The sequence below is a fragment of the Verticillium nonalfalfae genome (genome assembly GCF_003724135.2).
Source record: "Verticillium nonalfalfae strain VnAa140/NRRL 66861 chromosome Unknown scaffold_138, whole genome shotgun sequence".
NCBI classification, from domain to species: domain Eukaryota; kingdom Fungi; phylum Ascomycota; class Sordariomycetes; order Glomerellales; family Plectosphaerellaceae; genus Verticillium; species Verticillium nonalfalfae.
The window spans coordinates 36,057-50,896 of NW_021167363.1; the positions used below are offsets into that span (position 1 = coordinate 36,057).

The following is a 14,840-nucleotide window of genomic DNA, read 5'->3' on the forward strand; positions in this document are numbered from 1 at the left end:
ATGTCTCAAGGGTAGTAGCAGATATTAGCTCCAAGTACTCATTATGAATAATATCGTGTGCACATTCAAGGAAACATCCATCGTCACTGCATACAACTAGATTCATCGCGTCTGCCACATGAGTCATCCTGCAAGTAGAAGCTGAGAAGCAGGAGGCAGCGTTATTGAGCAAACTAACTGCCTTGCCTCGAGCCGAGTGCAGCTCTGATAATTTCGTCCATCGTTGTATTTTTCTTGGTAGAGAAAGGCCTACCACACCAGAAGAGAGGTATCATCGGTAAAGAGAGAGCAAATGAGTAGGAAACGAAAAACAAGATCAACATCTTGAGGATGCCTCCCGAATAAAAGGTATCTTGGACACCCCTTTTCTCCGCAGAGAGTCGCCGTACCACCTCGGAGAAAAACACCTGAACGCCACCCATTTTCAGTCTGCGACTTCTCCGCTCCAATTCTCTTGTCTCCCATTTGTGGCACGATGCGAAGCCTCATGCCTCAATATCGCGGAGCCTCCTTGTCTTTGAATGATGCACCCAGTCCTTCCGACCCCGTGTCCTCGGTATAAAACAGCCAAAGATGCGTGAAACCCCTCCACTTAGCTCGTGACGTTGCAAAATTGTCATATCGATGCGTGGCGCAAAAACGTGGAACGCCAGTAACGCCTCCTCCCCATTCCTGTCCGAGCAGAGCCACATCGTATCGTGATCACCGTCTCAGAACAAGTCATCAAAGTCTCCGTCAGCATCCTCATCGTCGCTGGTCGGCTGGGCTCCCTTTCGTGGTCGTCCGCGCGGCTTTTGGCCGTTCATTCTCGCCTGCTTCTTGCGGCTCCCGGGCGTGCCCGGACCTGCTTTCCTCTTCCGGTTGAGAGTTCCCGCTTCGTCTTCGCCACCGCTGGGAGTCGCGGGCTCTTCCTCATCAAGCTCCTCGTCCTCTTTTTGAACCTTGAACTCCTTGTCAACGTTCATGAGCTCTACAAAGGCTCGGCACTTGCGCATGAGGCACTCTTGTGAGGCCAGACCGCTGATATGAGAAGTGACTTCTTCCCAAAACTTGTCACCCGTGATGCCCGGAACCTTGACGGGTGTTTTGCTGAGATCCTTGGCAGCCGCTTTGCTCTTCGACTCCCTGCGGTTACTGTTCATGCCGTAGAGACGCCTGATGTGTGTTCGCGCCTCCCAGAGCGCTAGTAAAATGATGGCGCCGGCTCCGAGCTGCCGCAGCCGCTCAGGGGTGACATTGAGCTTCGCAAGGGGCGGCCCAAACGATTGTTCTTGCACGACTGAACCGTCCTCAACTTGTCCCTCTTTCGGCGCGACAGGTTGCAGGGGCTGTTCAGTATCCATGTCCATGCGGACATTGAACAGCTCCGTCTCAATAACATGCGCGAGATTAGACCCTGTCGAAGAGACGACCTTTTCCATGGCGGCGACAGTCAACTGCACCTCTCCGACGGTCATGTACTCGAAAAAGGCAAGGTTCTCAATGATGAACCGGGAGATGCCCATCTGAGGTGGCATCTCGTCCGTGGTTTCCAGTTTATTCGGGTCGAAATCAACGTGAGCGACGAGTTTGGCCATGAACTTCTGACGATTTTTCGACTTGCTGATCTTCAGAACCTCCATCAACAGATGAAGTTTTGATTGGAAAGGGTTCTCCGTTGCGCCGCGGGGATCCTTTATAATGTCGCGCTGATATTCATAAGCCACTTGGATGGCCTTGACGTACTCACGTTCGACAACGGTCTCGTACTTCTCGTGCAGAGCTCGATGTTCCATGTAAGCAACCTCAGAGATCCTATGAACCGGGCAGGTTTCCAGAGTGATCAGCGTGACACCAACCTCCTTTGGATGCGTGAGGCCTTGTCGATTGATGCTGCCGAGGACCTCGACGGCCAAGAAGGCGTGCTCGTCCTTAGACGATAGAGCGATTCTCGTAATGTCTTCCAGGAAGCGCTGCGTAGTTGCGCTGCTGACATCGTCGTGGGTGGTTCCGCCCATCACCGTCAAATTGCGCTTCTTGTCATCTGGGCCCGTGGCGGGTTTGGCGGTGGAGGCCTCGGATCGTCGCTCCTCACTGATGAGGAACTCTTTGAAGGACCTCAAAACAGCATCCTCAAGGACGGGGTTCTTCTCCGAAAAGACAGCCTCGAATCTCGGGATCACGTTGGGGGACACGTAATTGCGAGGGTGCGATTGGCAGATGAGCCCAATCGCCTCCAAAGCGGCCTTCCTTGCCTCCAGAGGCTTCTTTGGGTCAGCCCAAGGAGAGAGTTGATCCACCATGAGCTTCGTAACCGACTTGTCTTTGGAATCGGGTAGAGACGGGCTGCCCGCGGCCTTGAATGAATCCCAATCAGAGTCTAGATTGCAGTGCTTGCCGACGGCGCCAATGATCTGGGAGTAGCGGATGAAGAGCTGGACAGTTTTCTCGTTAGGAGGCGACTGACGAAGCTTGACTGTCCCTGCAAGACTGGATCCGGCAAGACGAGCCAAGTTCATGCGATTGCCAAGCAACTGGGCTAAGATCCAGAGACAAGCGACTGAATCATCCAGGAGTGGCTTGATAATCTTGCCGAGACAGTATTGAAGCTGTGTTCGGACATCTTTGAGAAACTCTTCATGCTTGATCGTAAGCTGCGGTAACACCTGGCGGTAAATGACGGCAACAGCTTTGAACACAGCCCGGTCGTCAACGGTGCTGTAGCTTGACAGGTGTGGTTTCAGGAGGCGGATTTCCTCAAAGGTGAAGAGCTTGGGATCGGCTTTCGCAAAGACTTGAAGAACTTGTAATGCGTCTCGCCCATGAGGAATAGATGGGTCGTCCGAATCGAGGTTGTCGATGAGCTCAAACATGCTGGCGACCAGTTTGATGCTCACCTCAAATGGCCCTTTCTGAGCCTTATTCGTCGTGCCGAGGATTGATTGCAGCACCTTGTCTAGGATAGCGGTAATGTTCCCAGACTTGCTCGTCTGGATCATGAGAGCGACGTGTTCGGTCAGCGAGGACTTGAATGCGGGTGTGTCCTCGGCATGATAGAAAGGCGCGAACCAAACCTCCTCGATCATCTGCCGAGCCAGATCGCGCACACTCTCGTCGGGGTCTTGCACACGGTGCAGTAAGTTGCTGGCGATAGCGCTACGGGCCTGTTTGCTCTGATTACGCAGGTAGATGTCACGCGCGAGTTTCATGGCGCGCTTGCGTACTCCCACACCGCTGTCGACGAAGCGATCCAGAATTTTTTCCATCATCTTCTCCTCGAGATTGCTGCGTAGCTGAATACACTTGCCCATGAGGCCAATAGCCGAGTCGCGGACTTGTGGCGAAGAATCATTGGAACAGTTCAGGATGAGCTCCACGACCAACGAGTTGCCGTCGAGGATTGCCGGGTCGGTCTCCAAAAGCTGATTGATGCTTCTCAGACTCTTGCTTCGGACGGATGCCTGATCGCTAGCCATGGCGTTAAGTAGAGCGTTAAGCATACGAGGGAATAGCTCGCAGAAAGGAGAGCGAAGCAAGACGATCGAGTAAGACAGCTTGGCGTGGTTGGGCGCAACTTTTTTGAACGTATACTCACTGGAGAGCCAGCGAGGGTCATCGATCATCATCCTGAGTCGATAGGCGAGACGGCCATACTCGCGATCACGCTCCTCCATATCTTCCTCGACGCCGTGGTAAGCCAAGCTGCAACGCTCGGCCCAATCCGTGATCAGATATGAGATGGCACCCCTGAGGTGAGGGTCATCGGCGCAGCGTTCCTCGAGGTGCTCAAGGGTAGCCCGGAAGGGTCCCGACCAGGAAACCAAGTGCTCCACGCGATTGTTCTGCTCCAAGGCGGCCATGGCAAGGTCCGCGAGAAACCGCCCCAACTGATCACCGGTGCTCGAGTCTTTGCTCTCCGCAACTTTCCTGATATGGGAGCGCAGCCTCGACACTGCTGCACACATGACACCGAGCAGTTCGAGAGCCATGTTCTTTGCAGGAGCCACTGATTTGTCGTTCTCCCACAATCGAATCATAGAGTAGGTCAATTGTCGGAGAATCAATTCGGCAGCCGGCCAGTCAGGCGAATCCATGCATGTGGTGAAGTCTTCGACGAAAAGATCCAGTAGGTTGCGGAACGGTGCGTCCCCAGACTTGGTTGACTTCAGAGCCCGGTTGACAATGAAGTTGACAACGTGAGAGGCGTTCCGCTGCACGCCGTCGACAAGAGGTTTCGAGACATTCTCCAATTCAGTCATGGCAGTATGGTGTTCATCCGCACCCTGGATCTCCGATTTAATCGTAAAGATCTGCTGATCGGGCCCCGCATGTGTCGCGGTGCCATTTTGGAGCTCGTCCTCTTCACCGTCGGCGTCGGCGTCTTCTGATGTCCTTGCACGTTGCTCTTTGTTTTGTATCTTTCCAGAGCTCGACTGGACGAGACGCATCAGGAGTGCAGAGAGAGGCTGGATGTTCCCGCCTTCCGACAACCTGAACTGCCTAGCGCTTTGCTTGCCGACTGGCAACTTCTCAAGAGACGTGAGAAGCTCGTTGAAGATGCCATTGCGCTCATCTGGCTTGACAAGGAAGATCTGGCAGAGCATGTCCATCGCCACCAAACGGATCCCGTCGAATTTCTGAACCCCCACCACGGAATCCTTCTCGTAGTGAGCATTGTCGACGAAAATCAGGCTCGAGGCAGAGAATTCGAGAGTGCCGAGAGCAACATCGGAGAGCTGAATGCTTCGGACAAGATTCGTGAGAAGCGCGAATAGGCGTTGGCAATTGACCAGGATTGTGGCGAGTTCCTTCTTGTGTGGTTGGAGGAGCTTGAAAAGGTCGCTGGTCGGCCCGCTGCCCTTGAGCTCGACCACCGGAACAACAATGCCATCTATGACATTCTTGTACAGCTCAATGCCCTGCTTAATGGCATCCTCCGAATAAAGCAGCTTTTCTTCACGCCCGCCGCACATGATACGCATCATGGTCCGGCCCGCCCTCAAGCCGATCTCCACCTGCTGAAGCTGGTCTAGCCATCTATTGACATCGGACTCGCCCCAACTGTCGTCAAGTTTAAGATCCAACTCAAGGGTCTGCTTGACACTAACTTCGCTGAGCTTCTGGATCCGCATGAGCACATCCAGGGGGACTTCAGCATAGCTTCCCAGACTGATGACCTTCTCGACGGCTTTCTGCAATCGTTGATGAGCGTCGCTCGCAAGTGCCGGATCACCGTTATTAGTGATGGTCACGATGTGAGCGTAGCCAGGATCGCGCTGCAAGGCATGACCAACAGCGTCGAACACGCTACGAGCTAGTCGATCCAGGTCGAGCAGTGCCGTCTCAGCCCTTTGTCGCTGGTCTAGACTTGCCCCGAGCGCGTCCTGGCTATCATGGTAGGCTTCTCGTCTGACCGACAGTTGCAGAGGCTCATCCGTCTCATCTGGTACGTGAGCGTACTCTGCCTTGTTGAACGTAGTATGTGGAAGCTCAACAGCGAAAGCGGCGTTCCTCGTCTCCGACTCTCTTTTGACTGGCGCAGCGGTGGACCGAGCGGAGGAAACCTCACTCGTGCCAGTGGGTTCAAGCTTGACAACTCCCTGGGGAAGGGCTTGCTGAGGAGCCGTGGGTGCTGTGCTTTGATCGACGGGCGAAGGCTGGTCAGAATAAGCAACGTAGGCCGTCGGGTCGAACTGTTTGGCGGGAATGGCAATCTCTATGCGAGCCGCATTCTGGCGATGCGCCTCTGCGTTGGAAATGGCCCGTTTCGCGTCCTGTGGCGAGCCTGACTTCTTCGGCGGTCGCTGTTGGTCGTGAACGGCAGCTTCGCCATTTGGCGTAGTTCGAGTCGGGCCATCGCCTGGTCGTCGAATGAAGGTGGGCGCCCTCTCAAGGACCATGGTGCTCAGTGGCGTCAGACCTTTTGTGAGGCCTTCGGGTCTGTGTTTTGATGACTCGAGGTCGATGAGAGGCTTCGTGATTTGTTTGAACTTGCTGATGATTGTCAGCAATCTGGTTGACTGGCTGGGGGCAGGATGGGCGCATACTAAAATGTTCGCTGGTTTGGTCTCAGCTCCTGAAGCAAGTGGTCTACAGCATGTTTCAATTGTTTGCTGTTCGGATCCTGCGAAGCTTGTCTGTTGAGTTGGTCGAAATCCTTGTTGCTAAAGAGATGGGCGATGCTCGAGGCAGGCAGGCCTGACCCAACCGTGGGATCAGGGATCAGGTCTACGTAGAAAGAGCGGCAAAGTCAGATCAATTCGACGTATGAAAGCACCAGCACAGAACAATGGGTGCGTACCTGCAGTGAATGGCACGACCGATGTTTGAGGCGAATAGGGCAGTGCCTCTTGCAGCGTGAACGGCCGCACGGAATGCTCGTGAAAGGATGGTTGAGGTTGTCCATAGGTCCCGTTCACCGGCCCGGGCGGTGCAGGCCCTTGGCCGCTTCTGTTTTCGGCCATGGTTTCAGCCGTCGGAGGCTCTGCGCTTCATCGCCTATCGAAGTCGAAACGGGTTTGTTGTTAGGCGGATGCGGATGCAAGAACGTTGTCGGGAAGTCGTGGGTGGGTGAAAAGGAGCGGACGTCCGAGGACAAGTGCACACGAGACACGATGTCGCTATTGAACCTGTTCGAGCCCAAGTACCGAGAGGGTGTTTTCGAGTGTCCCAGCTGCCAAGGCGTTCGAGTGGTGTGTGTATCGTTGAAGTCGACCCCGTCTCGATTCGAGGTTGGAGAAGGTGGAAGTTGCGACAGCCTCGCGAGGACGAACCCCGGTCATCCAACTTGACGGCTCGTGCTTGCTGTTGCTGCCTGGCCAATCGTGGGCTTCCCCACGCTGCGCATGGGGCATAGCCTTGATGCAGTCTGGCAGGGGCTGACAGGGGTCGAAGGATGCCCGCCCCCGGGACTGTACGTACCAGATGACGATAGCGATACATGCTTTTAGGATCGATAACGATAAGGAGAAAAATCCCCAGCGACCAGTCTGGAAATTTCACTCCCTCCACTGGTTGCATGTGTGAGATTCATGAGATAGCTGATCCCGGCATCGAGACTTCTCAGAACCATATTCACGCCAAACGTTGCACACTACTCCACACAATGTCTGCGATAGGAAGTCTTGTCTTCTGCAACGATTGCGGTAACTTGTTGCCCGTGTCGCAAGGTGGAAAAAAGGCAGTCCTCATTTGCGCCTGCTGCAACGCCGAAAACAAAGGTGCGACCACTTCCGAGACTTCCAGCATAGGCCCGTCTTGTGCTTTGCGACTGACGTGAAGGCGGCGGCGGCATCATTAGACACCGGCTCCAAATCGATCTCGACTTCCACCAAACCCACCGACTTTCCCTCCCAGCTGAGGCAGAAGCTGCAATCCAAGGTGCAGACCATCGAGAAGCACAAGGTTAACACCCACGCTCTTATCGACGAGACCTGTCCCAAATGCGGACGCGAGGAGGTCTATTACACCCAACTGCAGCTCCGTGGTGCCGATGAAGGTAGCACGACCTTTTACACGTGCAAGTGCGGCAACAGGTACGAGAAAGCCCAGCGAGACGGTTGGCTTCGACGCGGAACAAGTGCTAACGACGAATCTAGGTGGTCACAAAACAACTAGGAACCTGTTGCATCGAAAGTGGAATTATTGCTTTTTTTTATGCTCAAATCAAATGATACCTCCTTGTCTATATACACGGTGCCAGCCCCCCCTCACCTTACGCTGACACCTTGGTGCCCTCGGGGATGAGCGCATACTCCGTCTGGCCGCTGGCCTCGTATTCGGCCATGTCCAACGCAACAATGACGCTCTCGCGCACCACCTTTTCGTCGTCGTGGAGGAACTTGAGAAGGGTGGCCTCGACGCCCTCCTCCTCGCCGAGCGAACCCAGGGCTTCGGCCGCCTCGTGGCGCACCATGCTCGCCTCGTTGGTGTCGCTCAGCGCGGCAGTCAGGGCGGGAATGGAGGCAGGGTGCGACAGCTGGCCAAAGACGAAGGCGATCTCGTGACGGAAGAGGGCGGAAGGGTCTGCGAGGCCCTTGGCGAGGGCCAGGACGGCAGGCACAGCTGTCGGCAGGTCAGGCGGCGAGGCCAGGTCGCGCAAGGCGAACATGGCGCGGTAGCGCACAAAGAGGGGCTTGGACTGGTCCATGAGGTTCTTCTCGAGGTCGTCGACGGTGCGCTGGGACTCTTCCATCGGCGGTGCGGGGTCGATGGATGTGAAGTCGCTGGATGGGCACAACGTAGTTAGCCGTGATGTTCTGCCTCTGCGCATCAGGAATGTAGGCCGGGAATTCAAGCTCCTCACCTCTTGCGCAGCTTTTCCTGCTTCCTCTGCTCCGAAGTCTCCCACTCCAGACGGTCGATGGCGATCTCGCACGTCTCAGTGACAACAACCTCCTCGCCCTCGCGATCGCGGAACTGCCTCAGAATGTCGAGCTGACTGGCGTCGCCCAGCGCACCCAGCGCCTCGGCAGCCTCGTGCCTGCACATGGGGTCTTCGTTGAGGTCACTCAGCACGTTGCGAAGGGGCTCGACGGCGTGAAGGTTGCCGGTCTGGCCCAAGCAGTAGGCGAGTTCGTGTTTGAGGAGAGCTGAGGGGGAGGCGAAGGCGGCGGCGATGGCATCGATGGCGGCGTTGGACTCGGCCGTCTCGGAGACGGTGGCGAGGTGCTTGAGGGAGAAGAGAGCGCGAAAACGCAGGGGCAGGGGCGTAGCCTCCGAGGTGATGGACTTGCGGAGCGCGGCGATGGTGGTCTCGGTCGAGATGGGCGAAGGGGGGTCGGCCGAGGGCGACATGATGCAAGTGTGTCTTTGGTAGGTGGGGTGAAATGTGTCGAAATGAGCGCCTCGTTGGCTTTGTGGTGGAATGTTGCGCGCTGTTGTTGTTTTTGTTGTCGTCTATGGTTGTTGTGTCGAGAGAAAATGGTCTTGTCAAGGGTCACAACAGGCGGCAGGTCACTCACTCCAGTCAGACTGGCTTGGGTGTTGGAGGGGTCATTCTGAAAATTTGCGTGGGGTCGGTCTTTATCAGATCTGATAAGACCCTCCCTTCCCTGCCCTCCAATGCGGAGGCCAAGCGTTGGCCTTCGGAGACCGAGGACATGGCCTGCGTGCTGGCATCAAGGCACAGACGTGTGTGCCACGATCTCTGGCGAAGGGGGGGATCCATGAAGCATGTGTACCTTCGACTGACATACTCGCCCATGTTCATCAAAAAGACAAGACGCCGATGCGTCACTGCTTATCAGCCATGGCTGCAGGTAGCGGAGATGCGACCTCGGAGGGTCTAGCCAACTAACTGAATTATTAAGCTCCTTCACTTTTGCCCCTCCAGCGGTGCCTCTGGAACACTGAGCACTCACCTTCTCCTCACCTTCTCCTCAACATCACCACAACCTCACCTCACGATTTCTACTCGGTCTCTTACACTCCAAGCACACGGCAGACGCATCGACAACAGCAATGGCGCCCTCTTTGGAGGCGCCCCTAGAGGCGCCCGAGGCCGTGGAAGACGTCATCGCCAACCCGCAAAAGCCGTCGCTCGTGGCCCCCGAACCAGAGCACTGCCCGGGGCCCGAATCAGAGCAAGCCGGCACGGCCGACTCGTGCGCCGGCTGTCCCAACCAGGCCATCTGCGCGTCGGCGCCCAAAGGCCCGGACCCCGACATCCCCATCATCTCGGCGCGCCTCTCGGGCATCAAGCACAAGATCCTCGTGCTCAGCGGTAAGGGCGGCGTCGGCAAGAGCACGTTCACGGCGCTCCTCGCGCACGCCCTCGCCACGAACCCCGACTCGTCGGTCGGCGTCATGGACACGGACATTTGCGGCCCCAGCATCCCCAAGATGCTCGGCGTCGAGGCCGAGACGATCCACGTGTCCGGCGCCGGCTGGAGCCCCGTCTGGGTCCTCGACAACCTCGGCGTCATGAGCATCCAGTTCCTGCTGCCGTCGCGCGACGACGCCGTCATCTGGCGCGGCCCCAAGAAGAACGGCCTCATCAAGCAGTTCCTCAAGGACGTCGAGTGGGGCGAACTCGACTTCTTGCTCGTCGACACGCCGCCCGGCACGAGCGACGAGCACCTCAGCGTCAACTCGTTCCTCAAGGAGAGCGGCATCGACGGCGCCGTCATGGTCACGACGCCGCAGGAGGTCTCGCTGCTCGACGTTCGCAAGGAGATTGACTTTTGCCGCAAGGCCGGCATCCGCGTCCTCGGCCTCGCCGAGAACATGAGCGGCTTCGTGTGCCCCAAGTGCACCGGCCAGAGCGACATCTTTCGCGCGACGACGGGCGGCGGCCGCGGGCTGGCCGCCGAGATGGGCATTCCCTTCCTGGGCAGCGTGCCGCTGGACCCGAGGATAGGCATGGCGTGCGACTACGGCGAGAGCTACTTCGACAGCTTCCCCGACAGCCCGGCGTGTCTTGCTTTCAAGGAGGTCGTCAGGAACGTGAGCAGGCAGATTGGACTGGATCCGAAGGACGTTTTGCCTGAATAGGCGTCTCGGGATGTTATATTTGTGATGGAGGATGACCGATGGATGACCAAAATAAGATCTGATACCCTGCCTGCTCTGAATGCCAAAACTTTCTGTTCCCTAGATGCTCTTGTCCCACGTGCTTCGTCATTCTCCTCCTTGCGACCCGCTCACTTTCCACCGCTAGTCGGCGCCCAACCTCGAGGGGATCTCCTCAATCTCGTCAATGCTCTCGACGTCCAGCACCCGGCCGGCCTCGGCCGTGTTCCGCATCAGCTCTTTGGCGCCGGCGTACAGCATCTTGAGTTCGTTGTTGGCCGTCACGGGAATGTAGTAGAGCAGGACATAAGGGACCGATGTTCGGCCGGACTGCCCATCAATTGTCAGTTTCCGAAGACTGTTCTGTGGGGTTGTCGGCGTCGCGAGACAAAGACTCACCACTGTCATGGGGTAGCTCAGCAGCACAAAGCGCGGGCTGTGGTCGGGCAGGTCGTCGGCAATGGCGTCGAGGGATTTGTAGACCATCTGATCCTCATCTTGGCGGATCTCGTGCGTAGTTTTATCAATGAGGTCTGTCGAATATATCAGCCGAGGGGGAAATGAACGCCTTGCAGCCCCGCATTGCATACGGACGAAAAGACACGATCGCGGTGCACATGGTTCGTAGCCATCTCATGTGCTCTCTGCCGACAGCGAGACGTACATACAAATGACTGCTTGAGGATCGTTGGACCTTGACGTTCCCAGACGGAACTTGCGCAGGTGGTCCTTGGAGTCCTGGGAGAAAGTGTAGAGACGCGATTCGGAAGCCTGGCGGGGGGGGGTGTGCGGGGTCAGTCGCTGTCAGGACACGGGAGCTTGCATGGCATGCGGCATACCATCTTGAAGCGATCAGTCGCAGAACAAGGTGTTGGTGATCGATGAGCCGTTTCTTGGAAGCTTAGGGCGTGAGATGGTCGGGTCGCTGGGAGCTTGGGGAGATCGAAACAACAGCAGCGTTTATCAAGGGACCTGAACAGTCGATGTGCAGGGGACAGCCTAGCCGCGAGCCCCGCCATTCCTCGAGGTACCTACCTTAGGTACCTAAGCTCAAGCGCAAGCGTGGCTCCACTGGTGACCTCACCGTTTGGCTGCTCGTCGCCAGAGCTACGAAGCACAACTCGACTAATGACTTCTCCAGACTGCGTCCTCACTTCGTTGGCCTGCTTGGGCGTTGCATCGGATTTCTAACAGCGATCTGTTTTTGTCTCTTTCGTCGTTGTCTCTCGCCATTTCTCATTATCTTCCGACCACTCTCATGTTTTCACGTCTCTCCCAAATCGCGAGACACCTCCCCGTAGCCTCAACATTTACCCGTCCGACTTCGGCGACAAGACTCACCAACAGAATCATGGCTTCAGCAGATGAACGTAATTCGAGGACCATTCACACGGCAGCGTGCTTGATCATCGGCGATGAGGTCCTCGGCGGCAAGGTGCGAATGTTGCGCGCGGCCTCTGCGAAGCGAATGTGCTAACACTCGATAGACTGTGGATGTACGTTCGGCGGAATCGACGGAGCCCACATATCTTCACGGAACGAGCGTCACACTGACAGGCGCAGACAAATTCTGCCTACATGGCGAAGTGGTGCTTCTCTCTCGGTCTCGTAAGGCTAAGCGCGCCCTGTGCCTACCCAACCCCAAAATCCAGCCAGCTCACAAACTCTAGAGCCTGAAGCGTGTCGAAGTCATCGAGGACGACGAATCCGAGATAATCGAAGCTGTCCGCCGCATGAGCGATCGTTATGATTTCGTGGTCACCAGCGGCGGCATCGGCCCGACGTGAGCCTCTCTTTTCTCTCGTCCCGTCTTGTCTCGCCTTGTCGTTCGTATCGTGTAGAGAGATCTGACAAGACGTTCAGTCACGACGACATCACTTACGAGTCCATCGGCAAAGCCTTCAGCCTCCCTCTGATCCTGAACGAGGACGCCTACGCTCGCATGAAGAAGCTCTCCAAGCCCCATCCCTCGCAGCCCGACTTTAGCTGGGACGTCGACTCGCCCGCCCGCCAGGCCAAGCTGCGCATGGTCATCCTCCCCACCGACGAGGCGCGCGACCAGAGCAAGCAGTTCCTCTTCCCGCACGAGGACCTCTGGGTCCCCGTCAACGTCGTCAACGGCAACGTCCACATCCTGCCTGGCGTTCCGAGACTCTGTAGGCCTTTTGTGTTTTCTTGTTCCTTTCTTTCACCGCTCTCTATCCGTGTGGGTTACGACCTACACACGCCGAGAAACAATCCACTAACCCCGAGAAAAACAGTCGAAAAGCTACTTGACGGACTCAAGCCGGTCCTGGTGCCCCGCCTGACGGACCCCGAGGGCAAGGGTCTCGCCCGCGTGCTCATCTCCACGCCGCTCGCCGAGAGCGCCGTCGCCGGCTTCCTCACGCAGTTCGCGGCCAAGGTGGGACCAAAGGGCGTCAAGGTCGGCAGCTATCCGCGCTGGGAGCAGAATGGCACCGTCACACTCGTCGGCAGGTGAGCTTTTCCCGCATTTTCTTGCATCTCCGGTCCGCCGTTTGATAAGGAGCGCTCTGGCGTGGGGGCCAAAAGAGCTGTATCTGCCGATATGGAGGGGGGAGGGGGGTGGGAGAGACTAGGGCTAATCGTGCATGCAGGGACCAAGCATACATCGAGAGCCTCGTGGCTGAGGTCGAGGAGGGCGTGCAGGGCAAGCGCGTCGCGCTGGAGGGGGAGGATGACGTTGCGGGAGGCAAGAAACCTCTCGAATAGGAGACGAGCGGCCGTGAGCATGCGAGGTTGGCATCACGATATTGGCGGATTTTGTAGCTCCGTGGCCATGCGCTGGCAGCGACTTGATACGAGTTTGGGAATGGGGGAGGGGGGGGGGGACAACCATCTAGCACTAAAACAAATGACCGCTCCGTTGACTGTCAATGTGATACGAGGGCCCTGGTTTGTGGTGCTCCGTCACGTCTTGCGGCTCGTCTTTGCCCTTGCGGAAGCCAAGACGATATTAGCCCTCCAGATACATTGCGACGAATCCGGACAAGACCACAGCTGCGACGGGGCCCGCTCATCAGGGAAGACAGGCCGTCCTCTGTCGTCTCCAATCGTCCGAGTGCAACCCCGTCATCTCAGCTGCATGGCACCGTTCGTGATGTTTCTTCGGAGAAATGGACCAGGCACGGCACCAAATTGGCGAGCTTCTCTTTTGAGAGATCTTAGCAAAGGGGGTCGAAGAAAAAGGAGATTACCATCCCCCCCCACTGAGGCGAGCCTGGCGCCGAGAACCCGTGTCGGCGCCGCCGCCCCCCCTCCCCCTCTTACACCACGCAACTTTCTCACGGTCTGTCACCATCCGTGACATTGTCACGCGCGCGACCCCTATCATCATGAGGAGTATCAGCAGACAGAGAAGCAAGAAGAAGAAAAAAGAAGGCGAAGACAACCCCACGCGCGCGCGTGGTGGTTTTCTCTCAGGTGGCCGCTTATCACAACACACGTGGAGTGCGCGATTCGTCTTTCTCAGGACATCATTCATGGACCCCACGTTCGCGATTAGCAAGATGAGATGTCGTCAAAGCTCGGACATGGCTTCTCGCCCACCACAACAACGCAACCCAACTGGCCCCCCCCTGGTCGATGCAGGCATTGACGATCCCCTGAGGGAGCCATTCAGCAGGCAGGTTTCGATTTCCACAACTTCTAGAAAAGACGAGGCAGTCCAGAAACGTCCCTAGCGGAGGTGATAAGCCATCGATCTGCAGATTGGAAGCGTTTCAGAAATGGCTAGCAGCGTGGGCGATGGTGTGGCATGCCTTGGACATTTTGCTGGCCCCCTCCGTCTACTACCCACCTCTCCCTTCCTGGCCGTCTTCCCTTTTGAGATCAACCTTCGTGGTACCTTGGCCGTCCTTCGTGCGCGAAAAGCAAAACACACTGTGGGCTTGGAGCTTTGCTTGATTTGGGGCCTCGATCATTGTCATCAAGACTGGAACCTCGTTCCCCGTTTCCGCCCGACTGGCGACTGGAGGCTGGCAACCTCATGCCAGGACGGGGCGAGTTTTGAATTGCGCAAATGCAAATCATGGCGAGGATCAGTTCATGCCCCACCCTGGATGGTAGCATTGAATGGGGTCTCTAAGCGAGCCTCAGGCTCTGGGGTTGTGTTTCCATCGTAATACCAATCACGGTCGTCTGGACGTCTTAGGATCGGTCTTGCTAATGACGCGCTCTGCCTTCAAGATGGGGGGACGAGCCTTTGGAGCGTATTCTGGAGCAGTCTTTGGCCGGCTCGTGCGACCTCGAAGCAGTTGTGTGCGAAAGCTACCGTGTTGGGCGTATGGTGCGGTAAACATTCAAAGCTTGGTTAACAGGTGGGACCG

The 14,840-nt window shown here is 56.8% G+C and overlaps 6 protein-coding genes across 6 annotated transcripts; 3 read left to right on the forward strand and 3 right to left on the reverse strand.

Moving 5' to 3' along the window:
- Positions 1-710: 710 nt before the first annotated feature.
- Positions 711-6,443, reverse strand: SCC2 (Sister chromatid cohesion protein 2; the record flags this gene model as incomplete). The annotated part of the gene is made up of 3 exons (XM_028635962.1): positions 711-5,973; positions 6,027-6,207; positions 6,281-6,443. The coding sequence occupies 3 exons, from the start codon at positions 6,441-6,443 to the stop codon at positions 711-713; spliced, it is 5,607 nt and encodes a 1,868-aa protein (XP_028491655.1).
- Positions 6,444-7,084: 641 nt separating this feature from the next.
- RPA12 (DNA-directed RNA polymerase I core subunit rpa12) lies at positions 7,085-7,596 on the forward strand (the record flags this gene model as incomplete). Its single annotated transcript, XM_028635963.1, has 3 exons — positions 7,085-7,199; positions 7,280-7,514; positions 7,578-7,596. The coding sequence occupies 3 exons, from the start codon at positions 7,085-7,087 to the stop codon at positions 7,594-7,596; spliced, it is 369 nt and encodes a 122-aa protein (XP_028491656.1).
- A 97-nt stretch (positions 7,597-7,693) lies between these two features.
- Positions 7,694-8,775, reverse strand: LIA1 (deoxyhypusine hydroxylase; the record flags this gene model as incomplete). Its single annotated transcript, XM_028635964.1, has 2 exons — positions 7,694-8,204; positions 8,285-8,775. The coding sequence occupies 2 exons, from the start codon at positions 8,773-8,775 to the stop codon at positions 7,694-7,696; spliced, it is 1,002 nt and encodes a 333-aa protein (XP_028491657.1).
- A 666-nt stretch (positions 8,776-9,441) lies between these two features.
- NBP35 (cytosolic Fe-S cluster assembly factor nbp35) lies at positions 9,442-10,473 on the forward strand (the record flags this gene model as incomplete). Its single annotated transcript, XM_028635965.1, has 1 exon — positions 9,442-10,473. One exon carries the CDS (start codon positions 9,442-9,444, stop codon positions 10,471-10,473), a length of 1,032 nt encoding a protein of 343 aa, XP_028491658.1.
- Positions 10,474-10,635: 162 nt separating this feature from the next.
- On the reverse strand, positions 10,636-11,333 carry D7B24_001745 (uncharacterized protein; the record flags this gene model as incomplete). The annotated part of the gene is made up of 4 exons (XM_028635966.1): positions 10,636-10,821; positions 10,891-11,024; positions 11,160-11,262; positions 11,331-11,333. The coding sequence occupies 4 exons, from the start codon at positions 11,331-11,333 to the stop codon at positions 10,636-10,638; spliced, it is 426 nt and encodes a 141-aa protein (XP_028491659.1).
- Positions 11,334-11,842: 509 nt separating this feature from the next.
- Positions 11,843-13,224, forward strand: D7B24_001746 (uncharacterized protein; the record flags this gene model as incomplete). Its single annotated transcript, XM_028635967.1, has 7 exons — positions 11,843-11,926; positions 11,979-11,987; positions 12,055-12,099; positions 12,162-12,274; positions 12,355-12,647; positions 12,753-12,969; positions 13,110-13,224. 7 exons carry the CDS (start codon positions 11,843-11,845, stop codon positions 13,222-13,224), a joined length of 876 nt encoding a protein of 291 aa, XP_028491660.1.
- Positions 13,225-14,840: the final 1,616 nt, after the last annotated feature.